Genomic DNA, 27,744 nt, shown 5'->3' with positions numbered 1-27,744 from the left:
TGGTACATGATGATTTGGGAATGATCGTTGTTGGTATTGATTCCTCATTCTCGAAGGTAGTGTATCGGCGATACCTTTGCGCCAACACCCTCAATACAATGTTGTCTTGAGAATTCGTGAAAACCATGCCAATTCAAACAATACGTGCAGGTAAAAGGTCCGAGAATTTTGTTGAGCGATGCATTGTGATCTGAGAGCTGTTGTAGCTTCTGATAAACAAAAACCCGCAAGCCACCGAAGATAGGTAACGTGGGACAACATAAGGGAAAATACTCTGATACGAGTCCTGTGCCTAAGCCCCTCATCCTAAGTTTCTGTTCTGAGGGTGTGGTGAAAGCAGGTACCAACATCGAGCTGGAACCTGAAAGCACCAAGGTATGTGGGAGCTTGCAGGGTAATATATGTTGCACTGTTCGCCCACACTTTCTTGAATTAATTTAAAAGAAACCGACAAGATTCCGACTTGGTCGTGATACATGTTCGCTGATACCCTAATCGATAGGGACTACCCCGCGATGACCATTTTGTGACCGGCAGCAAGCAAGTGAGAGGATCAAGATCTCCTGTCAGAGCGGAAGCTTGGACGGTTGGTCACCACGGGAGCAACCACAATGTCGCACATGCAATGCAGTTGGAATGGAAATGTGCAGATGCAAGTCAAAAGATAACGATAGGAAGAAATCCAACAATATTGATCCGAGAGGGGCCGCGAGAACCTTCGATTTTGACCAAAGGAAAGAAATTGGGAACGGAGAACAAATGAACAAACTGCGTGGAAAGAGTAAGTGATAGCCCCTACTTTTGCTTGTGGAGTCTTTGGAAAGATCCTCAAATCAAATGAGTGCGAGTAAACTCATCACACCGGTGTAAGTGAATTGGCAAAAAGTGACATGAGCGACATGAGACAATGGATATCGAACTGTCGTGATATAGATTTTCTAGTCGCATATTGACCAGGCCGTGCTTGAAAATCGCAAGTGTAAGAGAGCAGATTTAACTGCTTTGGGCGGTGCGATTTCCCAACCCCTCATTTTCTTCTTGTCCACCTTCCAAGTCTTGCCTTTTGGCGCGCGATGGCTTGACAAGTCGTTGACAACAGACAACGTGCTACCGTTAGTGGTGGGTTTTGTGTGATATGCAAAGAAAAGCCAATACTCAACGGCGGTGATAGTGACGAGAATTCGACGGTGAAGGATATTCAAGAGACGATGTGGGACGCCGTCGGATTTTTGAGGAAATGTGATTAACGGATTATGACTCTTCTCGCTCTTATAGCTCCATGCCACTCACATTGGCTTTGTAGACGCTGGTGGGCATGGTGTGGGCTTTTAGTAGTCTGGGTCGTCCTGCTCTTTTTGTCGTTTTTGTATCGTAGATTTGGCATCGGGGTTTCGTAGTGTCGGCCATGATGAGGTCTCTTCCTGGTCGCATCCCTGGCCTGAGGCGTTGATAGGATGCGACTGTGATTCTTAGTGCAGACGGAAAATAGTGTCGTCGCGGGTGGAGGACCAGTGAGGAGGGAGAAATGGTCAGTGAAGTGCAGATATTTTGACGGGGATAACATTGTTCCGCCATGTCTCGCTTAGTGGGCCAACGGCAGGTGGGGAAAATGCGCGAGTACGGCAACGTCTTCCATCGTGCAGGCTGGGGAGAGTAGGGGACGTCGACACCTCTGCTGCCCACCTGCTTTGGCGCAACCATCACCCATCCAGGGCCCCAGGCACCCCGAAGGCTCGAACAGCATCTCACGACATGCCTCCGCCAGGCGACATAGCGCAGAAAGCACGCCGAAGAGCAGCGGACAGCTCCCTGAAGCAGTGCCATTGCGCGACCGCTCCACGCAGAGAAGACGCACATCTTGGGCTGCGAGCCTCCCGGATCATCAGTATTGCGCTCGAATTACAGGCTCTCCAGACTCCGGCCCCAGACTTCTCCTCCCCACTCATAGCCTCACTCAGAATGGATTCGGCATGGCCTATGACACCCGTTGCGCTTCCGGACGGGCCTCACTCCTACCCTCTCAGACGTTCGAACGCCCTCGAAACTCGAGCTCGTTGATATTGCAATTATCCACTGCGTTGTCATACCCCAGTGTGGCCTCACCGATTCGTCTGGCTCTCAGTCCAACCACGGCCACTTTTCCCTCGCTGCTGCTCTCATACGTTATAACTCGACTCAATGGCTCTGGCACGTCGCCTCGTGATGAGTATCTCGGCCCAATATCACAATTGCGAGCCAGTCTCCATCACAGTACGCTGTGCCGAGCTTGCATGGGCTGCTCTCCCGCGCAAGTGTGCGAACTAGTTCGCCTAGTGGAGAGCTCGACGGACGAGGCAAAGGGATCACTATATTAATATATACTGATGCCGAGCGAGAGAAGCTCGAGGAATGGGTAGACGTGCATTGTGTTTGAGCCACACTAGCATGGATAGCATGGATGGACTGCCAGGCTCATGCTTCTGAGACTTCCTTTCTGAGACTTGGGAGGTTTGTTAATGGTCGTTGATGTTCGTTAATCAGTTGTGTGGCTCAATATTGTAAGTGCAAATTTCTCGTTGTATTTCAATGTAATGCTTCCGGAGAACGGGTAAGCGAATCCCTTCTCCTACTCCTTCCTCCAAGGCTTGTTTTTTAGACTTAAGTTCCTTTGACTGGTGTTGATGAGATCGAAACGAGCATACTTGCTCGTCACTTGCATTGCTTTTGTTGCAACTCACCAGTCACGATCTTTCGCAACCGTCTCACATCGCACAAGTCCTATCATGTATGCTGGGGCTGCTTTGGGTGGAGATGCTGCCCCTCTAAGGGTCCCGGGGTCGTGCTCTTCCCATCGTGGTAGCGGTCTGCGCAGTGGCCGCCCTTCATGCTGCCCACCGCTGCCAGGTCACTGCGACTCGGTGCATCGAGATGAGCCGGACCGCATCCGCATCGAAAGTCCATGGGCGGACTGGCCAAAGAGAGCTCGGCTGGACATGCGAATCTAAATCTGTCCAAACCTGGAGTCGCGTCAACCACTTACAGCTCGCGCCACCGTCGATTAGGCGCCCTGCTCGAACACGGTCCACGCACATTTCCCCTGTCGCTCATGGGAGTGGGCCCTGGTCACTCACTCCAGGTCCTGGCTCTGGCTGTCCCGCCGACACCGCGAAGAGCAACACACTCCCAGCTCATTCTCATATACTCGAGATGGCCTCACTTGCACCTTCGCGCTTCCATACGTCCTGATCTGCTGTTTTCGCCCCTTTTTGCGTCTCTTCCTCCGTCATCTCTGCGTGTAAAATCGTCTTTGGCCCCCTTATCCCCAATCGCTCAAGCGCCAAACGTTTATTTGCTCCCAATACCCTCTCCCTCCCGCACGTCCAGACGCCCACAAGGGTGACATCTGTAGTACGAAAGCAGCCACCGTCCTCACAAGTCGTTGAATGTCTCGTAGTTCCCACGAGGTCCCGTGCTACGCCTGGTCGCCATTGTCCTCCCTCGTCGCACTCCAACGCTCCTCTTCTTCTGTCATATCGACCATTGATATACCACACCTGCCCACGCCGTCCTCACGCACAGGAAAGAGCTCGCATTGCGACGGCGAACCGTACCACCTACGCTCTGCAACCCATTGAATTGGTATCCTGCCCCATCCCATCTGATCATACCAACGTCGGGCAGCCAGCAACTCCATGTGACAAAAGAGAAGCAATTGGGCGTAGACTTTGATCAGCCCTGTACTGCAGGATCACGAACATTGGCGGGGCGGTAAAAGCATCAGATCTGTAAGTGGTTATATTTCGCGTGGGGTATACAAGTACACCCTTCTTCGTCTCGCCTTCCCCTCCTAATAAACTTTCTCGTGCCGGTCCGTTAGTGCCACGCTTTCATGCTGCCGTCCGACTAACATTCGACCCTCGTGGTATAGATAACACGATCGTCAACACCGCTGCCATGTCCGCCGGACATCTTGCGAGAAATCGCTCCATCTCAATGAGCTCCGGCCATTCTTCGAGACAGAAGATGGCTACACTGGCGGAGATAAGTCAAAGCATGCCGGCAGGAGCATCTCGGGACTTTGAGCCATGTGCGGCAACAGCGTCGATGTTCTTGTATGCGCAGGGGAACTCGGTTGTCTGCTGTCATCATGATACACTTACAATCGAAAGACGGTTTTCGAGGCATACAGAGGAGATTTCGATACTGGCCGTAGATAATGTGAGCGACAGAGGCGCCGGAAGACTAGTGGTCAGTTATGATGTCGGACAAACAGCAATTGTATGGGATTGCATGACTGGAGACGAAATTGCAAGATTTGCATCGTATGAGAATCTTACAGTCGCGGCTTGGATGAGAAACGGCAATGTTGCTTTTGGTAGGTCGTCCGATGTGATTTTGATCTTATCTACGCTAACAAACTCAGGTAATGCGCAAGGAAATGTTATTTTATTCGAACCGTCCACATCTGAGCATATATCTGCAAGAACGATAGATCAGATACCAATTACTGCATTAGCACCAGCTGCTGATTGTAGAACATATGCCATTGGGTTTGTGCTCAATTTCCAGTTCTAAAGCTTTGGCTAACAGTCTGCAGTTTTGCCAATGGATCACTTTTAATTGCTGCTTTGCAGCCAAGATTTACCATTCTTCATAATTTGAGCACTTCTAGAGGACCTTCGCCAATCGTTACGTTAGCGTGGCATGCTTCCTCATCACGTCAAAAATCCGATATGCTGGCTACTCAAACAAATGACGGTGATTTACGTGTGTGGAGTATTGCCAAATCTCCTACTAGCAGCGATACTGCAAAGGTGGTCAGAGTTCTGAAACGCTCTGATCAGTTCCAACCTGGTCCAAATTGGTTAGCATGGTCCAAAAATGGACGGATTATACAATATTCAGAAAGGTATGTGATGACAGTTTGCCTCCTTGATGCGCGCGCTTAAAACTATGCTGACACCACACCCTCAGCGAAACGTCATCGTGGGATGTTCGTACAAAGCATGTCACTTTTGATCCCATACCTACGCTGGCGAATGTAAGAGGTCTTGCTGTGTACGGCCCAGGAGCATCGCTGTTCACTTTGGGACCAAATAATACGGCGCAGCAATATGATCTAAATATTCCAGCGCAGCTGGTTGCGAATGTGCAGCACCCAGCCAATCTGCTTCCTCCCTCGCCTCCAGTATCGATCGAGGAGCAGAAAAAGCAAAATTCCTCAGCGGTGCCGCCGAATGCAGTGTTGTCCGCCGTACCTATTAATATTGAGATTTCCGAAAGTGACGAGGATGTCATGTCTCCTCTAGCAACAATGGCCCGCCAAATGGATCGGTTTGAGCAGGAGCGAGAAGAGCCTGATCGTGGTGGAAACATCAGTCCTGTTTCTTCGAGAAGTAGGGCATCTACCACTTCTAGGTCATCGGCTGGCTCTCGCGTTCACCAAGGATACAGAAAACCACCTCAGAAAACCATGTCCGTTGCTTCACGTGATATGTCCGAAGCCGCAACAACCATGTCTGTAGGATCCACGATACATACCCGCGCGCCTTCAGTTGCTTCGCGCGATAGTTTTTCGATGAGCAGTGTTACATCCTCTCACGTATCGCGTGCGTCGAGACGTGGTGGCTCTCGGCTACGACAGGAAATTCTCAACAGTCCAGAGGAACAGAAGGTGGTGGATCTCTTCAAGTTCGCCAAAGCTAGGTTGACCGACGTTCCATATAGCCATCCCGGCATTTTGGATAACACTCGGTTGACGGTCAACGATCTGAGGCTGCAAATGCTGAGAACGATATTTGGATGGCATGGTGAGGCTGATACACTAATTCAAGACGAGATTAGCAGACATCCCCAAGGTGCACCGCAACGTCTTCTGCTCGCAAAATGGATTGGCGATATCGACCCTGACATCATGGCCAATAGCTCCGAATCGATGACTTCGGCGGATTGGATGTTGCTAGCTTTGAGCGGTATTGGTGGCACAGCGTCGCAGGCAAAGGTCGCTCGTGCGTATGTTCAACGCTTGCTCGAGAAAGGTGATGTACACACAGCTGCAACGATCTTGATCGGTATGGGAGACCAGAATGATGCCATCGAGGTCTACGTGTCTCATAAACGATACATGGAAGCTGTGATTCTGACTTGCCTTGTTTATCCAGCGGATTGGTCGAGACAAGCGGAGTTGGTAAAGAAATGGGGTGGATGGGCCGTTCAGCATAGTCAGCAACAATTGGCCATCAGATGCTTTTCCTGCACGGAATCTGAATCCACGGAACCATGGTTCTCGCCATCAGCTCAAGCACTCACCTTTTCACAAATGCAATCACAGAGCATTCCAGAACTGCTCAGCCCTCCACTGTCACCTCCAGGTCCACGAGGTCCGCAGCGCAGCATTGCCAAAACGTCTGCACTCAAGCTTATTACCTCATTTGGTGACAAAGCTGGAAAAGCGAAATTCTTTGGACTTGGGGATGATGACCGGACCCCAGTTGGTGGAGGGGTTACACCAATCGCAGAGTCAGCGATTTCACCCCATGGCGGTGATATGACCGCCTTCCTCAGACCAAGTAACCGCAGCGTCTTGAACACCCCAGCATCTGCTAGAACCGCTACTCCAGGCGGCTTCTCAAGACAACGACTTCCGTCAATTGGAGAGATGCCATCTGATGTTGTCATTCCTCGACGACACCTGGAACCTATCAAGCTTTCCACCCCTGCTGACTCTGGATCTGATAGAGAGAACAAAGCCATGCAATCGCGCACAGGAGGAAACGCTTCTCACCCTGCTAATTTACAGCTCAACTCAGCGACTTATGATCCAATCAGCAGAGCTTCAACCGCCAGTCCAATGATGGAAAAGGCAAGATTCAAGTTGCAGCCATTGCCATCTCCTTCGCCGGAGTCTTTCAATCGTCTGCAAAAGAGCGCCGCAAACCGTCAACGCAATGGCTCACGTACTCGAAAGCCCGAGGATTTGACACTCAACTGGCCACCCATGGAGTCAATCGTTACAGGTGATTACATGACATCTCCCGATCCGTCCGTGGCTTCCTCGAGGGTCACCACAGCCTCTCGTTCAGTGGCCGGATCTGTCGCTTCGTCCACCAGGAGCCCAGTTGCGAGCGAGAGAAGTTACAGAAGTGACGTGGCAAGTCCCGTTGTCACAGGTAGAAGTATCGATGAGTATATCAGCAGTCTCGATTCCGCTCGTTACCACAAGGAACAATCTCGTCCAAGGCACGAAAGCCGTGATAGACATACAAGGGCCCGCAGCTCTAGCAGGAAGCCAAGGGCAAGAGAACCATCCGAGGATCGTTCTCGTAATAATGCTCGCTATATCAAACCGGCTAAACGTTCCCCAACCTCGCCCGTCCCAATGTCGCCAGAAGATCTCATTGATCTTAGCTCTGTAAAGGACGTCGCATTTTCACCAACAGAGTCAACGACAACCACCACGACAACAGCAACAAGGCAGCCACGCGAAAGCAGTCGATCAAGAGTAAAATCCTCCCGGAATACCAGCAGAGTTCGTCGTGTCTCACCGGAGCCACCTCGAACACAAGGCCGGGCATCAAGTCGTGCTCCAAGCAGAGCTCCTAGCCGCAGTACCAGCCGTCGACCAAGTCCAGGACGTGTGACCATGATCGATACCAAGTCTGCCAGAGGTAGAAGCCAAGGCCGCGAGGGTTCTGGAATGCGCTCTCCGTCTTCTCCTCTTCCTATGTCTCCGCAGGCGAAATTCTACCAGGATGAAGATGACGAAGACTTGAGAAGGGCACATGAAGATCAAATGCGGTTCAGAGAAACGAGGTCTCGAAACAGAAGCACCAGTCGAATGAGAGATCGCAGCACTGCTCGACAAGAATCCCCGGAAAGAAGACGAAGAGATCGCTCAAGCAGCCGCCGTCCCACTGAGAGAGATGCCAGTAGAGCTCGAAGAGAGCCATCTGTGAGACCTGAGAAACAGACATCTCACGTCCGATCAATGTCTCAGATGTCCAGGGCCCGGTCTGTTTCGGGTCGCGATGCTGGAGACTTGAATCTGGTGAAAGATGCACGAACCCTTAAGAAAGAGCAAGCAGCTCGTGAACTGGAAGAAAGACGCAAATCTTTGGCCTTGAGACCAATGGCACCCCCAATTGTCCACCCAGAGGAAATCGCCACTCTTTCCCCGATCAGCTACCGTCGCCAACAATCGCCAGAGCTTCATCGTTCTCTTTCTAGGTCCAGCCAACACCCACCTCGAAGCCAGACATCATCGCCTGCTTACCACAAGGATGGAAGTGGTTCTGCTGTGCAAGTTGGACTCCCCGCAACACCAAAGGCTATGAAACACCCAAAGTACGATCCAGAGGGAGATGTCATTCCTGATGTTCCTTCCATTCCGGAAAAGTATGACTCCAGCTCTGGTGCAACATCTCCACCAGGTTCGAACTGGGGAAGTCTAAATGCCATTTCCTACAACAGTGCATTTGAGACTCTCGGCCCGCTTCCAAAGACGACTTATGCGGCGACTCCAAGACGTGTACCCTCACGCTGCGCATCGGCTCCAATTCCCGAAGAGCCACCTCTTTCCCCTAACCCGCTTCCTGCTGCTTTGCCAATGCACCCAGCTTTCCAAGCGGCGCTTCCACCAAGTACTCGACGACGAAATCCATCAGACTCGAACTCCCAAAAGTCCCCAGGAATGCCATCGCCCCGAAAGATTAACCCAGGAGAATCGCAACCAGGCACGCTTGGTTATGAGACTCGGAATAACAGTCCTGTCTACTCGAGCCATCCACCATCCGTTATGGGCGGTATCGATGGAGTGATTCAAGCAGAGCGCCAATCGATGTCCTCGAAGGACAATTTGATACCTCCTCCACCTCCGCCACCCCCAGCACCACCAATTTTGTCCCAGCTACAACATCTAGCAACTCCTCCACCACCACCTCCGGCTCCTCTATTTAATCCAAACAACACTCATTCCATGGTCTCTGGCGTCTCCACTGGTTCAGGCGATATTGAGATAGTAATGGACGACGATGCCGACACAAGATCCATGGCAGGCGAAGCACTTTCACCACCCCTACCACCATTCGCTCAGGGGCATGTTCGCAAAAACTCTGTTGGATCGAATGGACATGCTCGAGGTCGCAGTGAGAACAACAATACCATATCTGGACGCTTTTCTCGCGCTGCCGAACGTTTACGATCGGCTTCTCGTGGTCGAAATTCCCCAGGCCTAGATAGAACAAAGAGCCCACCAATTGAGCAATTCAGAGAACCTGGACCATACGAGAGTGTTCCTCCTCCAGCAGGATGGAATCCAAGCAGACGACCCAGCATCAGCTCACCTAGTCTAACAGGCGGAAACTTGACAGAACGCCACCCCAGAGAGGTCAAAGCTGCCATGAACCAGATGGAAGGCGGAATGATCTGATCTCCTCTAAAATTTACAACACTCTAAATAAAATATGGGAAGTATATACAAAGAAAGACCAACGGAGCATACGCATGCATCGGTGTTATTGGGATTTTGATTTTTACATTTTTGCAAATTATTGTTATCCTTGGATACCCTACACTTCTATCAATTTGTTTTAAGCAAGCGTGCGTTGTTTTTGCATTCGTTTTCAGGGGACAGGAAAGGGGTTGAGAAATGGATGTTATGACTGAATTTATTATGATATAAGTCGAGGATTGTGGATGTATTTGGAGCGGACTATATAGTTGGTGTGGATGTAAATCTTCTGACTATTGTATTTTACACTTTCATACGATCCTTGATATACCCTTTTACATATTTTCTGCGTTGTTTTTGTTTTTTGACTTTTGATTATGTCTGAAGGGCTAAATTGCAAGGGAATCGAACGTGGAAATCGGAAACAAGACAATGGAACAGGCAAGGATATAAGAGATGGGAATGGGCTACATTGCCATGGGAACTGGAACTTTTGGATAGGAGGAAAGGAAAAGGATTTACAAGTGAAAGTAAAAACTTTAAACATTTTTGATGGCCTCGCGGCTAGGGTTTCGTGTTCTTGTTTTTGGTTGCCCTCTCCTTTTTGTCTTGCTTTGCTCTTAGGTTTCATGTCGATGGGCGGGTAGTTTGTGATTAATCAGCTAGGACTAGTAGATTGAATGACTTAGGTATCTAAAATTTGTGTAGTATATTGTGGGTAGTTTGTGTGAGCAATTGTGAAATGTCGACACGGCAGCCAGGTCACGTCGTCACGACGTTCAAAAAAATCTAACTGTGCGGGCCTCAGGGTATAGAGTACAAAAAACCCAGGAAAGCTTCAAGAACACAAGACCTGCCTATGAAAGGGAACCACGTTGTGCGGTGGTCACGTACGATTTGGTACTTCGAAGCATGTAAGTTTGAGAAATTAAAAGATTTGCAGCTTGTAAGGGAATTTCCGCTGAGGTTGGTTGGATTGAGTTACATATACTTGGTGTCCGGAGAGTAGATCTTATACTTGACAGGAAATCCGACCTAGTTCCATCGATACATAGGTCGATGCTCTGTCTTGCTTTCGCCCGACTTCTACAACCTCAATTCTAAGCCCTTTCTTAACCTCTTTCAGATCTTACCAAAACGCTCACTAGGCCCACCCTCCTCCTGGCGAATCTGACGAGCCATCTATATGAGCCGAGCATACTTATCTTGGAATTTTGCATATATAAATGTCAAATGTTGTTAACCTCATCTCCCGAAGCCATCGTCACCCAATTCCTCACTCCCGAATATCTCCTTCACGGCTTTGAGAACTTTGCACTCGCTCTTATGACCTCCCTCGGTCCAGCCTTTGACTTGGCAGTCCTGGTTATGGTCAGCATCTCCCTAACTTCATCCGCCTTAAACAAAATTATTGCATATAATAACAAGAAGAATCAAAAACCTACCTTCCCACAATACCAAACCTCCTCACATCCTTTACACCTCGTCATCTTCTCCTCCACCTTCCCACACCCCTGACACCGTCGAATCCCTCCTTCGGTCGCGAGTCGGATCGTGAGATCCATTAATTTTTCTAGGGACGTAGGAATGACCTGCTTTATATCAGCCTCGTCACCTCCTTCCATCCATAAACAAGAGAATTGATAGGAAAAGAGAATGGAGGACTGGTTGAAGACTCACACAAACACCCCCCTCCACCCCTCCCTCCCCACCCTCCCATCCTCCCTCGACAAACCCCTTCTTCCCCTTCTTCCCCTCAGCTTCATTCGGTTCTTGACTTCCTTTCCTCTTTCCATTCTTAATCACTACACATTTACCCTTAGTGAACGCTTTCCTTCCCTGTGCATGTTCAAAAAAGTTGTTCTCTCCATTAGTTCCAGTTTTGGCTTCGCTAACGCTCGCGCCCTCGCCGGTTTGACCGTCCCGAAGTTTCAGGGTTATGGCGAAAGGTTCGTTTTCTCGGTCGCGACAGATGAAGGTGGGTGTTTTGGGGGTTAGGGTCATGTTTTCTTGGATGGTGCCGAGGAGGTAGGTTGGTTTGACGGTGGAGGAAGTAGGAGGGGAGGAGATGAGAGGGAGGGTGGAGAAGGGGGGGAAGGGGGTGGGGGATGTGAAGTTTGGGAAGGTCATTTTGGTGTGGTGGTTGTGAGGTTTGGTGATGGTTATGGGGGTGTGTGAGTGAGGTGAGAGAGGAGGTGGGTTGATAGGATATGGTGGATGAGAGGATGAGAGGTTCTGAAACAGGGGGTGTTGTAGAAGAATCTTTTGGTATTTGGGATTTACGTGAGATTAAGGAGAATATGAGAGGTAAGATTGGTTTCAGAACCTTTGATAAATTCTAGACACTTAATGTACCTATGCGACTTCCATACTCCCGAGGTCCCTCACACTCTTCAATTCGAGGCCTCCAAAATTCACACATGTGTTCGTGACCCACCTCCACCCATCCCTCCACCAATCACCCTTCCCCACTCCTCCCGAAGTTCCCCCATCTCCCTTCTCTGCCCCACCACACATTCTGATTTTTACTCTATAAACCCAAAATCGCCAAAATGCTTCAACAATCCAGCCAATAAGCTGCCTCAGGTGGTGTGGTGTAATGGTAGCACGTGACGTTGTGGTTCTCCGTTCTCAGGATTATTCATGCTGACCCGTTTCAATCTGGGTTCGATTCCCAGCACCGCCAATCTTCACAGATTGGGTTTGAAAATTCAAGATGGTTCGATTCCATTGATTCTTTTTTGGATTTTTTTGGGGTGGTGGAAGGAGCGAGTCACGCACTTTACTTTACTTTGAATGAGTGAATCATGGTTGGTGGGGAGAATCTCCTTTTTTTAGCATGAGCTTCCACGAAAAGGATAACGTTGCATCAAGGGTTTTACTTGATTGATAGTAGGGTACCCAGGAGGTGCCACGTACATACTCTTGCATTTGTGACCTAGTGGTCAACCAATATCTGTTGCAATGATAAATAACATTTTGGGTAGAGTTGGGGCTCTGTGTTGAAACAGTCGGTGGTGAAGAAACTAGCTAATCCCCTGAATAGCTAGGGTTTCTATGTTGAATAGAATTTTGCAAAGAAAATATACTCCAAAAGAAATCCTCCACGAATATCCACGCATAATAGAAATAGTAGGAAGTTGAACTTCAAAGTCCAATATGAGATTTACCCCTTTTGGCCTCTGTAGGTCCTCAAATTCCCCAGCCTACACCTTGGGGTGTGCCTTCTTCGTATGCTTGATCATGTCCGTCCCCCTCAGCCAGCCATTGATACCTATGCGATGGCATCCAGGTTCAGGACATTGAAATGGGGATGGATGATCCTTTTTGAGATGAACGGTCAGTAGCTTCTTACTCTCAAACCCGTTCATGTCGATTCGGTCGCATCCTTCCCGTGGGCAGTTGAAGACAGTAGGAACTTGTTCTTGTTCGGTAGCCGTTATGGCCTCATCAATGTGGTGATAATCACGGATGTGTTGACGCAAGTGGTCTTTGCGCTTGAAGCCTTTGTTGCCTTGATATCTATGGTCGAATTGTCAGCGTGTAGAGAGCTTTAAGTGATAGAAGACGTACTTTCGGCAATGAGAGCAGGAATATCGAGTAGTGTTCTCGAGGTGGACTAGTTGATGGCGAGCAAGTTCGTTGAATCGAAGAGTTGTGCATTTACATCCAGGAAAGCGACAAGCAAATCCAAAATGAGTTTCCAATTTGTTATGGATCTCTAATTCTTCCCGAGTAGCAAAGCTGTTGCGGCATTCAGCACACAACCAGGTCACGGCGTTGTGCCAAGTCTTCCAATGAGAATTCTCGGCGTAAACAGGTCTTGTACAGTCTGGGTATGTGCAAACGAAAGACTTGTACCCATCAACACAAGATTTTGACCAGTGTGATTTCAAGTTGGAAACATCTTTGAACTTTTCCCCGCACCCAGAGCAAATCAATTGTTCGTGGCTTTCAAGGTTATTCTTGGTACAAGCAGGACGCTCGATATCGAGGTCGCTGTTTCGTGGACTAAGCGGCGCCTGACAAGTTGCACATGTTTTTCTTAGATAGGTGATGCGGATGTAAGGATAACTTAGATGTCAGACGCAACTTCAATGGCCAGAATGAGAACTTACTGAGAAGTTTGAGGGCGGTCTAGAGCAAGCTGCTCTAGCCGTTGAGACTCGCCTAGCACGTTTGCATCCTCCAATGACGTGAACATTGAGGCTTCTGGAGAGCCATCATCCAATGGAGTCGACATTGAGAAGCCTAGGCATTTATCAGCATCCTCTGGAGTAATTGCGTACCCGGGAAATGAGATGGAATTGCCACATGCTGTGTAACCCTGGAAAGTTTCACAAGTTCGCCAACTTCCGAACGAAATTGCATCTTGCGCCCTTTTTCTGTCAGCTATCTTTTTTTTTTACTTACCCGTCCCCCTCTTCCGGGTCTGGGTGTAGCCAATCATCCCAAGCCACAAAATCTGCTGGGTATTCCTGTTGGTTCGGTTGGTCGTTCATGTTGTACTGCAGCTTCGTGGCTTTCAAAACCCAGGAGGAGTGGACGAGGATGAATCTGCTCGTGAAAAAGCAGCAAGAGTTTGAGGAGAAGGGGCCTTGACGACGGCAAGAAAATGTGGTAAGTCAATTTGGGGAGGAGCTGTTCTGAAATGCTTCTTCAACGTGACTGCTTGCTGCTTTTGGGATAAGGAGTCCATAGAAAAAGGGCATGCCATACAAGTCGGGCGTCGGCTGCGAGACATTGGTCACGGCTTGCTTCCTGCCCTTTTTGTGCCATGAGGTTCAAGAAAGAAAAGACATGACAGCCTTGCAAGTCGAGGACTCATTTTTGAAGGGCATGTTCAACAAGAAGGGAAAATGATGGAGGGAATGAGGTTGGAACTTGGAGGCTTGGACACAAGTTACACGAACTTGGGTCAGGTGATACCAGAGGCCTATAAGTGAGCAATTTGAACTCAGTAGATAAATGTCGCTACTTGTCATTATAACAAACCCCAGAAGTTCTCTGTTTACTTGTGTGCCATCCATTTTCCATAACACATCTATTACTTCTCCCCAACATACCGATATTTCAATGCGACGTGATACAGCTCAACTCACATTTTGTTCACAAGAACCTCGAGATCACTAGCACATTAGGTCTTGCGACACGGAAAGACTGATCGGAACGTTAGCATAACTACTTTATGAATTGTCAAGTGTATTAGTGCAGAGTTGAAGGTTAAACATCTATTTTTGCCAGAAGAAATCAGATATTCAACTTGAAGATCAAAAATAGAATACGGTTTATGCAATAAGCTGCATGTTGGAAACAAACAGCTTTGCTACATTGAAGTTATTTTTAATTAGAACACCGAAAGCGAATAATGCGGAACTATACTGTGACACATGTGAGAATTGGGCCCTATCGAGAGACAGTGATATAAGCGAATAAGTAACATTGTATATATATTCAATGCTCCCCTTTAAACCGTATGCACCAAAAACGCCTTCCATTTCCCAATTTAATGCATAACAACCGCTACATGATCATCCATATACTTCTTGATGTCACCCAAGAACGCACTAGCAATGATACTCACACCACCAAATGCAATACTGCAATAGTACACCCACGGATAAGCCTCAGCATAAGACTCTTGACCCGCTCTAACGATAGAATTCCAAATCGTGACATTTCCATCTACACCTGGCAGGTACAGGATATCCTCGATCAGACTGTCACCGGTGAGAAGGGCCGCTTGTCTGATTGTGTCTGGAAGTAAAATGTGGTTCTCGACACATACTTTGATCATCTTCTCCGTTAGAATTGGCGTCAGTTTCTTGATCAACACGTTGTAGTAAGTGGTGTAGCCGATGGCACCGCCGACGACACGGATTGCGAGGGTCAAGGCAGCGATAGTAGCGATCAAGTCATCTGGACAGATAATTGTGGTGACAATGGAGGCTGGCACGACGATTCCTCCGATTCCGAGAGCAGCAACACAGAGGATTCCATAAACTGCAGGTAAATTATCGGTGCGGGCTGCGGCAAGAGCACCACAGCCTGCCGTCATCGTGATTGAAGAGATAAGCATAAGCCATTTGATCTCTTTGAAAACCGACAGAAGTACAAGGACAAGACATGCACCAAGTAGGATGCCGAAACCAATTGGAAGACCGCGGAGACCGACGCCGATGGCATCGTGACCGTACACGTTAAATGCTTGAGTTGGCCAAAAGAGGAGAACGGAGAAGAAGTTGGCACCGGAAATGAATGTAATGACGAGTGTCAAGGCGAGGATTCGCGGATCTCGCTTTAGGCGTGATGGAAACATAGGGTATTTTGCTCCGTAAACCTCCCAGAATCCGAAAGCGATCAGTAAGACGGCTCCCAATAGCAAGGGCACCAGAGTATGTGCTGATTCCCAAGTATACTGATATCCACCCCACAATAAACCAGCAACGAACAGAATAATCCCAGAAACGCTGAGGAGTCCGCCCACGAAATCAATCTGAGAGATGATTTCCTTGTTGCTCAGCCCATTGGAGTTGACTCGGGGAGGTGGGAAGTAAAATACGGCTGTCATGACGAAGCCGATAGCGCTCCAAACACCACAAAGCAGCCCAACATAGCGCCAGGATGAGTGCTTGGCGATGAGTTGAGCCCATAGGACTGATGGGCAGAAAGGAAGAATACTGAAGATAAGAACGGCGACATATTTTCCTCGCTTTGCAGTAGGTGCAAGTTCGGATGTTGCAGCCAGAGCTGTGAGTTCGTTGATACCCGCCCCAACGCCTGCTAGTGCCATTCCAGCTGAGAGATCTTAGTAAAAAGTACGCGAACCAGAGAGACCGGAATAGTCTTACCGATGAAGGTGTTCATGCTGTGTGCGGTAGAGCAGACTATCATTCCAAGGACGATAAACCCAGCTCCTGTAAGAGCTACATATCTTCGACCGATGAGATCTGATATGGCACCCACGAAGGGACAGACTGCTGCTAGTGCCAAAAGGTTACCAAGTACGAACCACACCCAGCGATCGGTTCCGCCTATGTCACGGTAGATCAAAGGAGGTATTCCACCTATCGACTTGTGAGCGAGAAACTGATGTGTAACAATGAATTGTGCCTACCGAACAGGTATAAGGGTATTTGGGAGCCAGTCCACAGAAATGCCATAGCTATCAAAGACATGATACGCTTGAAAGTCATCGGTGGCTCTACATCATGGGCTTCGCCATCGCCATAGGTTCTCAGTCCATCCTTCTCATAGTAATGAGTGTTTCCTGGAACCCTGGATATCGTTCGGATAACATCCAAATTCTCTCTGTGCTCGTGTCCCGCCGTCCCACTATCTTTCGCCGACGAGGACGTTGATGGTGTCTGAACATCGTTCAGAACGTATGACTGGGCCATACTCAGCGGCTATAACGAAGTTGTAGATGGGGTAAAGATGTTGTTGTGAGAATCGAAACAGTCCACGATCAAAGCGATGCAGGAAATTTTGTCAAAAGAAACTCGGTTATATCAAAAAATTGAGAAGTGCGGTGTAGTTGTGTATGAGGGGATGTAATGTGCCTATGGTAAAGATTAAGACATGGATCAAACATACCTTACCGTTTTGGCCAACCCCTAGCTAGTATAGCGGAGACTCCACGAAGAAGCCTATCGTGTGTGAGTGTGCGCCGCTTCTTGGTGGGGAGGGGGATCATTGCTTGGAGATTGCTAGTAATGTATGTGAGTTACGCTAGGAGCCGACGGTGCTTCTGTTTAACGCGGTAGTGTGAGGTACGGAGCTAGATACCCAAACGGATATGACTCTGTGGAACGGAGAAGAGCCAGATATCACACGATTACTCAAACGCGCACTAGTTTGCGTACCACATTTAGTACACGTATGTCCGAATCCCCAAATATCCTTCCGAGTCGACATGAAAATACTAAGCAACCTCCCGCATCTCTAATATTGAGACAAACATATAAGACGAGGTTGGCCGAATGTGTCCAAGTGGTAGCTGGGAGGCGAGGTCCTTTCGAAGCCGGTCTTCGCAGAAGAGGCGGGGTCAAATGAGGCTTTCCGCATTAACAAGCTTCGGGTTAGTTAATTTCAATTTGCTTGTTTAATGGATCTCATCTCACATCCCATCGGAAACAACTGCAGTTGAATCTGACATTCCGATGCTCAAACAGCAGACTGGAGAAGACAGAAACGACGTATAGGCAGACAGTAGGCTTGCTAATTCGCCATCATAACACAAGTCTGTAACTTCATCCGGATTCGATGGCAGCGGGATATTCGCACCATAGTGACCGGGAACTATAGTAGGTGTGCTGGGGCGAGAGCCGACTCTTGTTGAGGGCTTGCTAAAAGCGGAGAGTGGGGAGAGCCTCGGTACTTTCAGGAGACATCATGGGGAAGTGGCCAGTGCTGATCGCGGGGGAGGATCTGCGCGATGCTCAAAATGGCCAAGAAGGCCATTATGGCCTGGTCGCCTTAGTTCTGATGGCGGCTCTAGAGTTCTGCAAAACAAATTTGAAGAATTCAAACGTTCTCTTGTAGGTTGGTATGGTTGTGAATGGCAATGTTCTAGATGGAGCAGGGGAATGAAAGACTAACCGAGATCAGTTCTCCCCGGGTCCACGAGGTGGCTCTCGGTGAAAGGCAGTTACCAAATCAAAACCAAGAGGCACAGGGACCTGTACGTATAGATTTCATCAATGGGAGAGAGACTGAGTCTTTGACGGGAATTAGACTGACTTTCAATCTGGGCAAATGTGATCCAATAACAACTCGATGAATGACCCCCCTCAAGTTCTCCGACGAGAGCCTAGACAAAGCCAATGATAACAAGAGCTACGAAGATGCCCTTGACTCCACGTGGATTTTGCGAGAAACCTCGGTGCACCGAGATGGTTCCAGTCGTATGGCGCTACTTGTACCAAGAACATGATGGTGGCGTAGACCAGGCGGAAACTAACGACGACCCAAATAATGAAGGTTGCCAGAGTACAGTAGCTCAATTCCAAATTATCGCGCAGCTAAGCCAGGTGATTTTGACAAAGCGTATTTAAATACCTAAAATGGCGAGGTGCTGAAGTACTCTTCCTGGACGGAGTACTTGTTCCCAAGTACCTATTGTGTTGTCAGAGCTTCGTCAGTGATGTTCGACTTGGAGGACTGGGTAAACTTGCCAAACGCTCGAATAGAACCAACTCATACCAGTCATAACAACAGTTCCATAACCACCGTAGTCGGCGTTGCTTATCTATATGAACCTCATTCACTGCAATAATATCACCATAATAAGTCATATAACGGTGTGGTGCCTGCTTTATTCTTCGTTTCTCGGCGGCGTCTTATCTACCAGGTCTGCTATCTGGATTCTAGGCATTATGCCACCAAGTAAACTCGCCATGCGATAAATATCATCGCTAGTCGTTCGCTTTCATTCATATCATTTCGCAGCAGTCCCTCCGGAAATATGTCACTGCCGTTTAATTGCCCCTCGTTAATCATCACCCAAACCTCTAAACCATCATGTCATCGCGTGCAATCGTGTCCACTCCTTGGCCGTAGCAATAGCTGCCTGCTCGTCATCTTTCCATCTCTTCGCGACTTCTGGGGCGAGAGGGTCATCTGGGTTGGGCGCGCCAAGAAGAGCTTGGATTGAGAGTAAAATAGTACGAATCTGGAGGGCAGGAGACCAGTTACCTGTATGATAAACCGTTAGCTTTAGAGGTCGTTAGAGAAAGGAACCGAAATATAGTAAAGTGTGCAACAGACTCTTTAGTACATCCAGGCATATACGGCCAAGCTTGTCGATATTGGGATGGTAGATCTTGGTAAGAAATCGAATCTTTGGGGGTGTCATTGGGTAGTCATCCGGGAGGAAAAGTTCGAGCTTGAAGACGCCGCCTATGACCCGTTAGATATGTCCACCAAGCTTCAAGGGCGCTGTCATGGCTGACCTTCGTATGGTGATTGCGTTGGGCCATGGATGGTCACATCAAAGTATCGTAAATTGTCTTCGTGTGGAACTGCGCTGATACCCGGCACACTATAGAATAGTCAGCGACTGAATGCACAAGAAGATCATAGGCACTGTACGGCTCTGCCATTAACCTCTCGGTCTCCTTGATGATTCTCTTTGGTAACGCCGACATCTTCTCGGGTTTGCAGTCTTCGCTTTGATGGTATAATGCGAAGAAAGAACTCCCCGTATCACCCTTTCAGCGGGAGCTTCTAGCAGATGTAATGGAGGTAGAAGTTTTGAAGTTGCCCTCAAATTCGTGGTGGAGCGAATTGTGGTGGGGAAAGATAAGATCGCGGGGGGTGTTGACGCTGGTAGAAGCAACTTGGAGCAAGCCCAAGACGATGTTGCTGGCTTCGATGGAATGTGGTCAAGAGTCCTTCAGGAGATTCCCACGATATCGGTCTGGGCGATCTCGAATGTGAGGCTGGAAAGCTGGTACGCTTCTGAGGTCGTGATTTGGAGAGTTGTGCGGCAAGTCCCGCACATGGTTCGATTAACCTTAACTTGCGAGCTAGGGCGTGGGGAGCTCGCAAGAAGATTCACGGTCGACGACAACAACATCTTTCATAACATAAACGAGTTCACTTCGCTTTACCAAATCCAGCTTGCGAATAGCTATCATGCTCCTCACGAATACCATGCCATGATTTCATGATTCTATTACTATGCATTACAGAAAAAGCACCCGATTCAATTGCCTGCGCCGCGCAAGTTGACCGCGCAAGCCTGAACAACCCAGCTTCGGGATGATGTAGAAAATTAAGGAGTAGATAAAATGGAAGACCTACGAAAAGGGAAGGTGTTCAAGTCGGCTTTCGAAAGCAACACGTTTGAGGCAGATGGCTCTATTCATGTGGATCGTAAAGTTGGGTCGGCAACAATCTCGCCCTCTGGACGAGATATTGCGCTCGCATCGTTTGTGACACCTTCTTTCTCTATAACAATTTGTCTAAAGGGTTTCTAGTACGGACGGCCTCGACATAATTGACCTCGATTCGCCCCTTAATCCTCCTCGACATCTTCGACATGGACTTCCGTGGCTGGTGGCCGACGTTCAATGGTCGCCATTTGCAGTGCGGGATTACTGGGTGGTCAGCACTGCAAACCAGAAAGCTCTTGTATGGAATCTTAATATGCAGGAAGATACGGCTCAAGGTGCGATCGAGCACACTCTAAACGGGCATACGAGAGCCATCACGGATATAAACTTTTCTGCGCATCACCCGGATATTCTTGCAACATGTGCAGTAGATGGTTATGTTAATTGTTGGGATTTGCGTCGACCCAGGCAACCTGTTCTGACGTTCTGCGATTGGTTTGCTGGAGCAACTCAGGTCAAATACAATCGTCAGGACTCCCATATTCTTGCTTCATCTCATGATCGTTGGCTGAGAATATGGGATGACAGAAAAGGAGCTTCACCAATAAGATCCATAAACGCTCACGAATCAAAGATTTACGGAGTAGACTGGAATCGAACACGGGCTACTAGCCTAATAACGTGTTCTTTAGATAAAAGCATTAAATCATGGGACTATAGTAATGAGCTAGATGAACCCGAACGGTTGATTCGCACAGATTTTCCGGTTTGGAGGGCTCGTCATACACCATTCGGATGGGGCATATTGGCCATGCCGCAAGATACTCCAGGTGTTCTGCATCTCTATGATCGTCGAAAGCATGAAGAAAATCAAGAAGGAGTGGCAGCATCTACTGTTGCGACTTTCTCTGGCCACGGAAACCACAAAGTGAAAGAGTTCCTGTGGAGGAGTCGCGGTGGCATCACAGATGAAGGCGTTGATAATCGCGAGTTTCAGCTTGTTTCCTGGGGTGAAGATAATCAGCTGCGCTTGGAGCATGTCAGTTCTAAAACACTCGAGAAAGTGGGCTATGTGAAAGGAAGTCAAGTGCACAGAAAGCTGAATGTTACGCGCAAAGGAGCAGCATACAAGACATTTCGCACTGTGGAGAGCGGTTCGACTGAGAAGAAGGGAGGCACACTCACCGGAAGTATAGCGGGTACATCTGGTTTCAAGGTTTCTGCTTTGAGCGCTGGAATGAAGAAAATGTCCTATCGGCGTAATACTCGAACTCACATGATGGTTCCAGCACCAGCTGTCACAGGAAAAGATAAATCATCAAAATCTGACGACCAAAACCAAAAGCAAATTGGTTGGATGAGTGGTATCAAGTTCACTAAGTTGGAGAATTCAAACACGCAACAGAGACGTCCCACTTCACGACGGTTCTCTCTTTTGAGCCCAGAATTCCAAGATGACGGCGATTGGGATCATCCAGAAAGCTTACATGACGAAATCATCCGAATTCATGAACAGCTTCCGAAGATCACATTCGACGATGTGAACATGGACAAAAGAACTATAGAAGCCTCCATGAATGGTCCGTGGGGAGAAAACGGCAACCCGATATATATCAAAGCTACGATTACATTTCCCAACCAGTATCCGGAGAGTAAAGCGCCTACCTTTACCTTGGGGAAAACATCGCTGATGTCAGACGAGATTCATCAAAAATTGAAACGAGAGGTACACCAAATCGCCTCAGAATTTGTTTCTCGTCGACAAGGCTGTTTAGAAGCCACTCTTTGCTACCTTTTAGGTGAAGTTGACTTGGAGACAAGCACGACTTTCTTCAACGAAGGCATCGATAGCGATGAGGATCTCGGAGCACTGGCAGATGAAAGCTCGAGTGATGATGACGATGTTGACATACCCGCTGGCGCCTCAGCAATGATGTCTCAAGAGCTTGATTCGAGCGCTACGGGAGATATGCTCACTCCAGTCAACCGAAATGCCAATGTTCCTCTACCCAGGCTCTGCGGTGCTCGATTTTCACCGAACGGGAAACTAGCCTGCTTTTTTCCACCTAAGGAAGATAAGGTTAAATCACTTCTGGAAACACTTGTCGCCAACAATAACGCTCGTTCCAGAGGCGAACCAAGTTTCGAGACCTTTGGAAGATTACATAACAACAGTTCTCCTGTCCCCCGTGTGAAGAGTGTATCTATTGCTTCAGAGAGCAAGACCGACTCGGATGCATCTGAAGAATCTGAGCTATCGTCTTCAAGCGGTTCAGATTCATCGCATTATCGGGTTAACCGATTCCCAATTGCCCAGTATTTTGGCAATGTGAAAGGTCATAAAACCTGGATCAGAGGTCCACCAACAATCTTGTCTCAGAGATCCAGCGCAGCTGGTACGGGGACCGGGACAGGAACCGGCACAGGTATTGGTGGTCGGAGACACACATCTAAACCAAAGAACATAGTCTCTCTTCATCAAATCTCGGACCTTCTGCCATCGAAGGTAGCTCTCGCAGACGAGTATGCAATCTTTGGCGATGGGCCAGATGTATGTGAGCACAATGCAGCTGTCGCTGAGAAGCACGGTTTTGTTGAGACTGCAGATGTATGGAAATATGCGGCTATGCTTCTACATAATGAGGTGCCACTAGAGCTGCTTGATCAGACTCACCGTAGCCAACCGATATTCGTCATTGCGAAGGAAGCTGCCAAGCGACATCGTAGAGACAGTGGATCTGACAGTGGTTTAGATGTTTCATATGATTCTCACGGCCGTAGAAATAGTTTATCTGGACGAGTGAAGTGGGGACACAGCCCACTTGCAAAACAGCTCATTAGTGATTTGTTCGTTCACTACGAGCGGCTTGCCGATGTTCAGATGCTAGCCATGCTGTCTTGCGTTTTCAATGAACCGCATTCTGAAGAGTCTATTGCTCGCCCGGAGATGCATATGACACAACCACAAACACCATTACCCATGAAAACACCAGCGTTCTCTCTTGACTATTTTCCAACCGACGCCGCTGCGTGGAGTAAATACCTTAAAACTCCAATCAACTCCGTTGTATCAACACCAAAGATCTCTCAGACCCCGTCAGGGTTGTATGGCTCAGTTGGGTCCTCCAATGGAGGTACTTGGGGCAGCGATCCTGCTTCGACCTCGTACTCCTGTGGAGAAACGCCGCCTCTTCGCTCGGCGCGAGGAAGTCAGGAACAACTCCACAACACCACCCAAAGCTTGTCAACGTCTCCAGATAATGCAAGAAGCTTTCGCCGAGTGAACTCGGGGTTTGCAGCAACGAGTTTAGCTGCTTTGTCGCGTCCCTTTTCGATGGCAGCCTCTTCGTCACCCCCAAATCCACCGCCAAGTCGTAAACGCCCTAGTCCCGTTGACAACATAGTGAATGCAGTTACATGGGGAGGGGCTACCGTGCTTGGTAGTGTGAAAGAGCAGCATTCTTTGGACATATCTTCCTACTCGGACGACGAAGACATGAAAGATGATTGGCAACCCACGATTTGCACGGGAATTAGTCTCACCATGGAAAACCAAAGCGCTTTCGACGACGAAGGGTGTCTTAATTCCGGGTTGTTGGAGGTCACCCATTCTTCGCTGTATGCCAGCTATCGCAGAGCTTACGCAGAACTTCTTTTTCTATGGGGCCACCCATTAGCTCGACTTGAAGTGCTGAAATTCAACGGCCTCAAAGAGAACTTCATAGAGACTGAGTCATCGGACAACAAGTCTTATGCTGCGTCAGTCCTTTCAAACAATACTCTGACCTCAGCCCTCGATGTCGCACCTCCTTCACCAATATTTCTTGGCAAGAAAGACATACCACCTCCAACTCGACCATCAAATGATCATGGTCTCAACGTCACAGGGTACTGCCTGAAGCACGAGACACGACTGGAACCGCTCGATGCTCATCTTGGTGGCGGCGGAGCTGTCGGTCGTTGCGAAAAGTGCAAACACACCCAACGTCAATTGCGCTGCACGATATGCGTGGAGCCTGTCTCCGCACTTTTCGCTTCTTGTCTATCTTGTGGCTGTGTGACTCACCAGTCTTGCCTCCTGTCCTATCACTCACATGGAAATACTCACTGTCCTGGCGGCTGTGACTGCGATTGTGGCAAGAAAGCTAATGATTGCCTCGTTGAGAGCTGGAATTATTTGACAAGCGCGATCGAGGAAATGAGGAGATTAGATGAGCTGAATAAAGGCGACGTAAAGAAAGAAGGCAAAGATGGGAAGGAAGGTTTGTCGGGTTGGGAGGGCGAGGAGAAAAGTGAATGGGATGATAGTCGAGGTAGTAACGTGGGTCTGGGTGCTCAATTAAGAGGGAGGTTGAGCCAGGTCAAGGGGGGAGAATGGGGAATGGGTGGGGCTAAGAGGCGGGCTAGCAGTCTGAGGAAGGTTGATATGTGATGATAATTATCTATTGGTCAGGAAGAAGGCGATTGGACGGCGTTTGGAGGTGTTTCGGCATTTACTCGAGACGGACATATTGGCTGTATTATATGTATAGTAGTATAGGATATTGCATCAATAATTGGAAGTAGTTGTTAATAGTATAATGATAACAAATCTTCGTATCTAGGCTAATTTTGAAGCCATACAGGGAATCCAATTGAAAGAGATAACTAGTTCGAGTAGGCATGTGCATAGTTATCTCATGTAAAGAATCAAGTTATCCTCAGGAGACTTACTATGGGGTCATTTTGACACAAAGAAATTGCGGTAGTATACATGTTGAGGACATTCCTTCGCTCTGTGGGGTGACCGTATAATTGTACGAAAGGGGACATATGTTGTGATAACGACGGATAATATATACCGTCCGTGAATCTTAGAGCCAAAGGAACAGGTGTGCGGCAGACAGTGTCGCTCATCTTACTCGCACGTGCTAGTCATCATCGGGACTAATTCAAAGTGGCTTACTCTTATAGGATTACAATTCACGCCGAATCAAAAGTAGAGGATAACGTTCTCTTCTAAGGAAACATTTTTGTCTATCTAGATTCGAATAGACCACTAAGATTATTACAAATTAAGTCATAGAAGCCTTCTTCTTTCGCTTGATTTCGCTTATGTTCGAGGACTCCGATTCTAAAAACAGTATGACTACCAGGGCGCTTCACTTGACTCAGATCCGAAGATAATTAAGAGAAAGTTAAGATTGCTTGCAAGCGAACACTGAAGCCCTATTAGAGATCTAGCAATGTCACTAACGTGGAAACCTATGACTGGGAATGCGAGAAGCGAATCATGGGTACAAATAGAGACCCGCTGTCCTTTCTTTGAATGATCTCTCTCTTTTGATCATCACAGTTCGCAATAAGCAAAATACCGACTGTCTCAAGACCATTATTTATTCTAACAACACAACAATCATCTGATGAGCATTTGGCTCATCTCTCGAAGATAGGCGAAATGCACTCCATCACCCTCGCCATATGGGTGATCAACCTCATCCGCTTTTGCATCAGTACTCCTCTCGTCCCAGATGTTTCAGAACCGAAGGCTACTATGAGGTTTTGCGGTATGCTCGGCGGTCATAAAGTTAATCTTACAGGTACAATCGAAGATATATACGCACAAGCTAAATTACTTCATCCGGACATCGATATTGAATCTCAAATCCTTCTCAACGCTGAGACATACGAGTCCTCTGAATCCAACACGAAAAGAACAGAAAATAAACCAGGATTATGCAACCACTTAATTGGCCATCCTTGGAATGCAGCAGACGTCAACCAGCTCAAACAGGGCATGGACCAGCTGCGACTCCCAGACGCCAAGTGCGAAGTTAAAGGTCAGACCTGCACTGAGGTTTCTTGTGTGGGCATGGCTGAGATAGTTTTGTGTTCCGAAAAGGATGATCCGATGACCATTCCTTGTTCTACTATCGCAGATTACGTGGGGGATATCATTGAACAGTGTACAGTTCATCCTAACGGTGTGACAGTGGCTAGTGGACAGATGTTTGATACAGATGGATGGAATGTTGTAGCGAAACGGTTTCCAGGCAAGGGACGGAAACACCAGAAATGTTAAGAATCGAGATTGTGGGTTTTGTTGGTGCATCTGGGAGTGACTTTGGTCAATGCATGATCTTATCTGGCATCGAACTCGGTTCTGGAGATGAAGTGAGTACATGCTTGGAGCAACTCAACTGATGGGAAATCTTATTACATAGTGGATTTTTGCAGTTGGTGTCCATAAATTATGCAGATCAAAATGCAGACTTTCTGAAATAACATATCTGGAAACTTACAATGTATGCTTAGTAAATTCCTAGATGAACTTATGAAGATCCTGCTAAAACGACAATTTTGACACCCTGGCGTAAAATATAGCAGATTTCAGACTTGGTTTTCGTGACAGGAGACACGCCTCCCTTGACTCGGAAACCCCGATATAATTTATAGATCCTACAACCGTGAACATAACCCCTAGGTCGGAACTTTTGAGGCGTCGATTCCATCAACTACTACTTCTTAAGAGGCGTTTTATAGTAGCTTTTTATGAAACGATTATTTAACAGCATGGATGTAAAACAAGTTCTCTGGTACCAGAGAAACTCAACCAAAAGGTGTACACAGAGCTTGTCTGGCCATTATTCTAACATTTGCAGTAAATTGAGACACCAAACCTATCAATTTCTGAATTTCGAACCACTATGACTCCGGACGGATGAGAAGCCATACATGCTAGCTAGTCGGTCTTTCGATATAAAACTCCTGCAAATCCAACTTCACACCGGGAACAGCACCTCTTTCATAGAATGCCTTCTTGTACTCTCCCTTCTTAAACCCAGCCTTCTCCATAACTCTCATACTAGCTCCATTTTCTGAATCAGCATGAGCAGAAATTCTGTTGTATTTCGCATAATCTATACAATGTCAGTCGCATCCTCTGCACTATTTATTTTCCAGATTCCCGTATTCAACGTCCCATAAGGAATAAAACACAATCTTACCATCCAACTTCCAAAACATATCCACAAACATGACCAACGCCTCTGTCATAAAGCCCTTTCCCCAATACGCCCGAGAAATCCTATACCCAACATCAATCTCTCTCGGCAAACCTATTGCCCCAACAAACTTCCCACTACCCTCATCAACGTCCGGATCCTCGGGTTTCAAACATATAGCCCAAGTCTGAGACCAAGGTTTCTCAGGTGTGGGACGTCGATTATTGAGTTTCTGCAGAACTTCCTCTTTATCTTTGAAGGGTGGATTTGAGGACCATTTGGTGACCTCGGGATCCATTTCTAGTTCGTAGTAAGCCTCGAAATGGTCGGGTACGGAGAAGACTTGGAGGGTTAAGCGAGGGGAGGATGCTACTACTGGCGCCATGGTGATTGGTCGTGCGAGTTAAGAATTGGGGGACCTTGGATGCAAAAGCTTAGTTCAACTAAACTGGAGGCGGTCAAGCTAGTTAAGCAGAATTGGCGTTGAATTATATTG

General features: G+C 47.9%; 10 protein-coding genes across 10 annotated transcripts; 5 read left to right on the top strand and 5 right to left on the bottom strand.

Moving 5' to 3' along the window:
• Window positions 1-125: 125 nt before the first annotated feature.
• GLAREA_02554 (uncharacterized protein) lies at window positions 126-763 on the top strand (the record flags this gene model as incomplete). The annotated part of the gene is made up of 3 exons (XM_008087640.1): window positions 126-150; window positions 245-375; window positions 503-763. The coding sequence occupies 3 exons, from the start codon at window positions 126-128 to the stop codon at window positions 761-763; spliced, it is 417 nt and encodes a 138-aa protein (XP_008085831.1).
• A 989-nt stretch (window positions 764-1,752) lies between these two features.
• Window positions 1,753-2,058, top strand: GLAREA_02553 (uncharacterized protein; the record flags this gene model as incomplete). Its single annotated transcript, XM_008087639.1, has 1 exon — window positions 1,753-2,058. One exon carries the CDS (start codon window positions 1,753-1,755, stop codon window positions 2,056-2,058), a length of 306 nt encoding a protein of 101 aa, XP_008085830.1.
• Window positions 2,059-3,933: 1,875 nt separating this feature from the next.
• GLAREA_02552 (WD40 repeat-like protein) lies at window positions 3,934-9,406 on the top strand (the record flags this gene model as incomplete). Its single annotated transcript, XM_008087638.1, has 4 exons — window positions 3,934-4,354; window positions 4,403-4,529; window positions 4,577-4,888; window positions 4,954-9,406. The coding sequence occupies 4 exons, from the start codon at window positions 3,934-3,936 to the stop codon at window positions 9,404-9,406; spliced, it is 5,313 nt and encodes a 1,770-aa protein (XP_008085829.1).
• Window positions 9,407-10,672: 1,266 nt separating this feature from the next.
• Window positions 10,673-11,557, bottom strand: GLAREA_02551 (HIT/MYND zinc finger-like protein; the record flags this gene model as incomplete). The annotated part of the gene is made up of 3 exons (XM_008087637.1): window positions 10,673-10,789; window positions 10,873-11,019; window positions 11,108-11,557. The coding sequence occupies 3 exons, from the start codon at window positions 11,555-11,557 to the stop codon at window positions 10,673-10,675; spliced, it is 714 nt and encodes a 237-aa protein (XP_008085828.1).
• A 1,076-nt stretch (window positions 11,558-12,633) lies between these two features.
• Window positions 12,634-13,929, bottom strand: GLAREA_02550 (C2H2 and C2HC zinc finger; the record flags this gene model as incomplete). Its single annotated transcript, XM_008087636.1, has 4 exons — window positions 12,634-12,949; window positions 13,001-13,501; window positions 13,546-13,806; window positions 13,841-13,929. The coding sequence occupies 4 exons, from the start codon at window positions 13,927-13,929 to the stop codon at window positions 12,634-12,636; spliced, it is 1,167 nt and encodes a 388-aa protein (XP_008085827.1).
• Window positions 13,930-14,933: 1,004 nt separating this feature from the next.
• On the bottom strand, window positions 14,934-16,827 carry GLAREA_02549 (MFS general substrate transporter; the record flags this gene model as incomplete). The annotated part of the gene is made up of 3 exons (XM_008087635.1): window positions 14,934-16,225; window positions 16,279-16,494; window positions 16,545-16,827. 3 exons carry the CDS (start codon window positions 16,825-16,827, stop codon window positions 14,934-14,936), a joined length of 1,791 nt encoding a protein of 596 aa, XP_008085826.1.
• Window positions 16,828-18,947: 2,120 nt separating this feature from the next.
• Window positions 18,948-19,575, bottom strand: GLAREA_02548 (UBC-like protein; the record flags this gene model as incomplete). Its single annotated transcript, XM_008087634.1, has 4 exons — window positions 18,948-19,123; window positions 19,220-19,327; window positions 19,381-19,469; window positions 19,520-19,575. 4 exons carry the CDS (start codon window positions 19,573-19,575, stop codon window positions 18,948-18,950), a joined length of 429 nt encoding a protein of 142 aa, XP_008085825.1.
• A 645-nt stretch (window positions 19,576-20,220) lies between these two features.
• Window positions 20,221-24,697, top strand: GLAREA_02547 (WD40 repeat-like protein; the record flags this gene model as incomplete). Its single annotated transcript, XM_008087633.1, has 2 exons — window positions 20,221-20,360; window positions 20,410-24,697. 2 exons carry the CDS (start codon window positions 20,221-20,223, stop codon window positions 24,695-24,697), a joined length of 4,428 nt encoding a protein of 1,475 aa, XP_008085824.1.
• A 1,005-nt stretch (window positions 24,698-25,702) lies between these two features.
• Window positions 25,703-26,326, top strand: GLAREA_02546 (uncharacterized protein; the record flags this gene model as incomplete). Its single annotated transcript, XM_008087632.1, has 1 exon — window positions 25,703-26,326. One exon carries the CDS (start codon window positions 25,703-25,705, stop codon window positions 26,324-26,326), a length of 624 nt encoding a protein of 207 aa, XP_008085823.1.
• Window positions 26,327-26,982: 656 nt separating this feature from the next.
• Window positions 26,983-27,633, bottom strand: GLAREA_02545 (Acyl-CoA N-acyltransferases (Nat); the record flags this gene model as incomplete). Its single annotated transcript, XM_008087631.1, has 2 exons — window positions 26,983-27,164; window positions 27,252-27,633. 2 exons carry the CDS (start codon window positions 27,631-27,633, stop codon window positions 26,983-26,985), a joined length of 564 nt encoding a protein of 187 aa, XP_008085822.1.
• Window positions 27,634-27,744: the final 111 nt, after the last annotated feature.

This window comes from Glarea lozoyensis (assembly GCF_000409485.1).
Source record: "Glarea lozoyensis ATCC 20868 chromosome Unknown GLAREA6, whole genome shotgun sequence".
Lineage (NCBI taxonomy): Eukaryota > Fungi > Ascomycota > Leotiomycetes > Helotiales > Helotiaceae > Glarea > Glarea lozoyensis.
The sequence above is the reverse complement of the archived record's forward strand: the minus strand, read 5'-3'. Positions and strand labels throughout refer to the sequence as shown.